At 67.0% G+C, this 1,744-nt stretch overlaps 1 protein-coding gene across 1 annotated transcript in view; it reads left to right on the top strand.

The window, feature by feature from the left end:
- The window catches only part of TECTA (tectorin alpha), a 26,601-nt gene extending 25,187 nt beyond the window's left edge, over nucleotides 1–1,414 (top strand). The window contains 3 exon segments of the mRNA XM_009895154.1: nucleotides 66–314; nucleotides 852–1,014; nucleotides 1,313–1,414. Coding sequence (XP_009893456.1) covers nucleotides 66–314; nucleotides 852–1,014; nucleotides 1,313–1,414 — 514 coding nt within the window.
- Nucleotides 1,415–1,744: the final 330 nt, after the last annotated feature.

Below are 1,744 nucleotides of genomic sequence, written 5' to 3'. Positions count from 1 at the left end.
AGGTGCCGCGTTGGGTGGCGGTAGCCGTTCCCGTTTCCGAGTGGGTATCTTTTTGTCGTCGGTAGCGTGATTAACCTGACGGTGCCGACGCAGGAAGGGAGCTTCACGACCAAGATGGCCCTGTACAAGAACTCCTCCTACAAGCACCCCTACCGGCAGGGCGAGGTGGTGCTCACCACCCGGGACGTGCTCTACGTGGGGGTCTTTGTCGTCGGGGCCGATTCCAACCACCTGATCCTGATGCTGAACAAGTGCTACGCCACCCCCTCGCGAGACAGCAACGACAAGCTGCGCTACTTCATCATCGAGGGAGGGTGAGCGACCGCGGGCCGGGCGGCCCGGCACACCCCGTCGGTTTCCGCGGTGCCTGTCGGGGAGGGCTCTTGAACGGGCGTCGCGATCAGTTGGAGCGGGGCTCCTTTGCTCAGCGAAACGCCGGACGGAGATCTCGAAAGGGCGAGGAACGGGGGGACCTCTTGTCTTCGGTGCCGGAGTTAGGTTGCGTAGCGTAGAGGTACTCGGAGGCCCCGTCCCGGAAGGAGTCGCAGCGGTGGAAAGAAGCGCCTGTCCTCGTGTCGCTGATGCTGCGCGTGGCGGGGCATCTGTAGGGGACGGGGGGGACGCGGAGGTGTCTCCGGGAGTGGGAGCGCGACCAAGCTGGATATTGCAAAGAGAGCTCGCTCTACGGAGGCGGGGCGCGGCGTCCTTGTCCAGAGGAGGCGGGCACGGGGGGATGGAAGCGCGGCGCTGCGGGACCCAGGGCGAGGGGCCTTACAGGGTCAGGGGCGAGCGTCCTCGGAGAGAGGGTTCCCGTCGCGGGAGGGCAGAGTGAGCACGCGTGCTTTGTGCAGGTGCCAAAACATGAAGGACAACACCATCGGCATAGAGGAGAACGGAGTGTCGTTGACGTGTCGTTTCCACGTCACGGTCTTCAAGTTCATTGGGGATTACGACGAAGTCCACCTCCACTGCGCCGTCTCCCTCTGCGATTCGGAGAAATACTCCTGCAAAATAGTGAGTGGGGCCAGCGTCGACGGGCGGCTCGCTTCGCAGGGCTGGGGCGGAGCGTGGCGAGCCCCAGTGCACGGGCGCCGGAGAAGCGGCCGGAGACGTAGCCCTGTGCGGGAGGCCGGGATGGTCGTGAGCGCTTGGAGGTGCCGGGAGGAGAGCCCCGCGGCGGGCAGGTCGCCTCTGGGCCTCTCCGAGAGCGGTCGCGGGGACTGGAGTCGGAGGCGCCTTTGGGAGCCAGCCCGGCCAGAGGGGCCCGGGCAGGGGTCGAGAGTCACGGAGGCGGTGTTTGCCCCCCCCCCAGAACTGCCCCCAGCACACGAGGATGGCCAGCGTGTTTGCGGAGGAGTCCAAGGAGCAGATCCTCTCTGTGGGGCCTATTAGGAGGAAGCGTAAGTGCGTGTGACCCAGAGGAGGGCTGTGGGGTTGCGCGGGCCGCACAGGTTGTGCCTGGCGGTGCGCCGCGGGGCCGTGCCCCGGCAGGGCCTGGTGGGAGGGGACTGGGGCGATGGAGCGCGCGTGTGGACGTCCCGTGGGGAGAGGCTGTTCCTTTCTGCAGGGATTGGGAGGGAGGGCAAGAGACCGCGCAGGGGCGTCTTGCTGCCTGGCGGTGAGTGCGGAGGGTGCACCGGCATCAGTCAGATCAGCACAGGTGTGGGCCACGTCGGGGGTCCGCCTCGCTCGGGGACGTGCGTTTCTAGGGGCCTGTGGGTGTCGCGGAGGAGACGGGCTGACG

The sequence above is a fragment of the Charadrius vociferus genome, unplaced genomic scaffold, assembly GCF_000708025.1.
Source record: "Charadrius vociferus isolate BGI_N301 unplaced genomic scaffold, ASM70802v2 scaffold751, whole genome shotgun sequence".
NCBI lineage: Eukaryota > Metazoa > Chordata > Aves > Charadriiformes > Charadriidae > Charadrius > Charadrius vociferus.
This window is presented reverse-complemented; position numbering and strand designations above follow the sequence as displayed.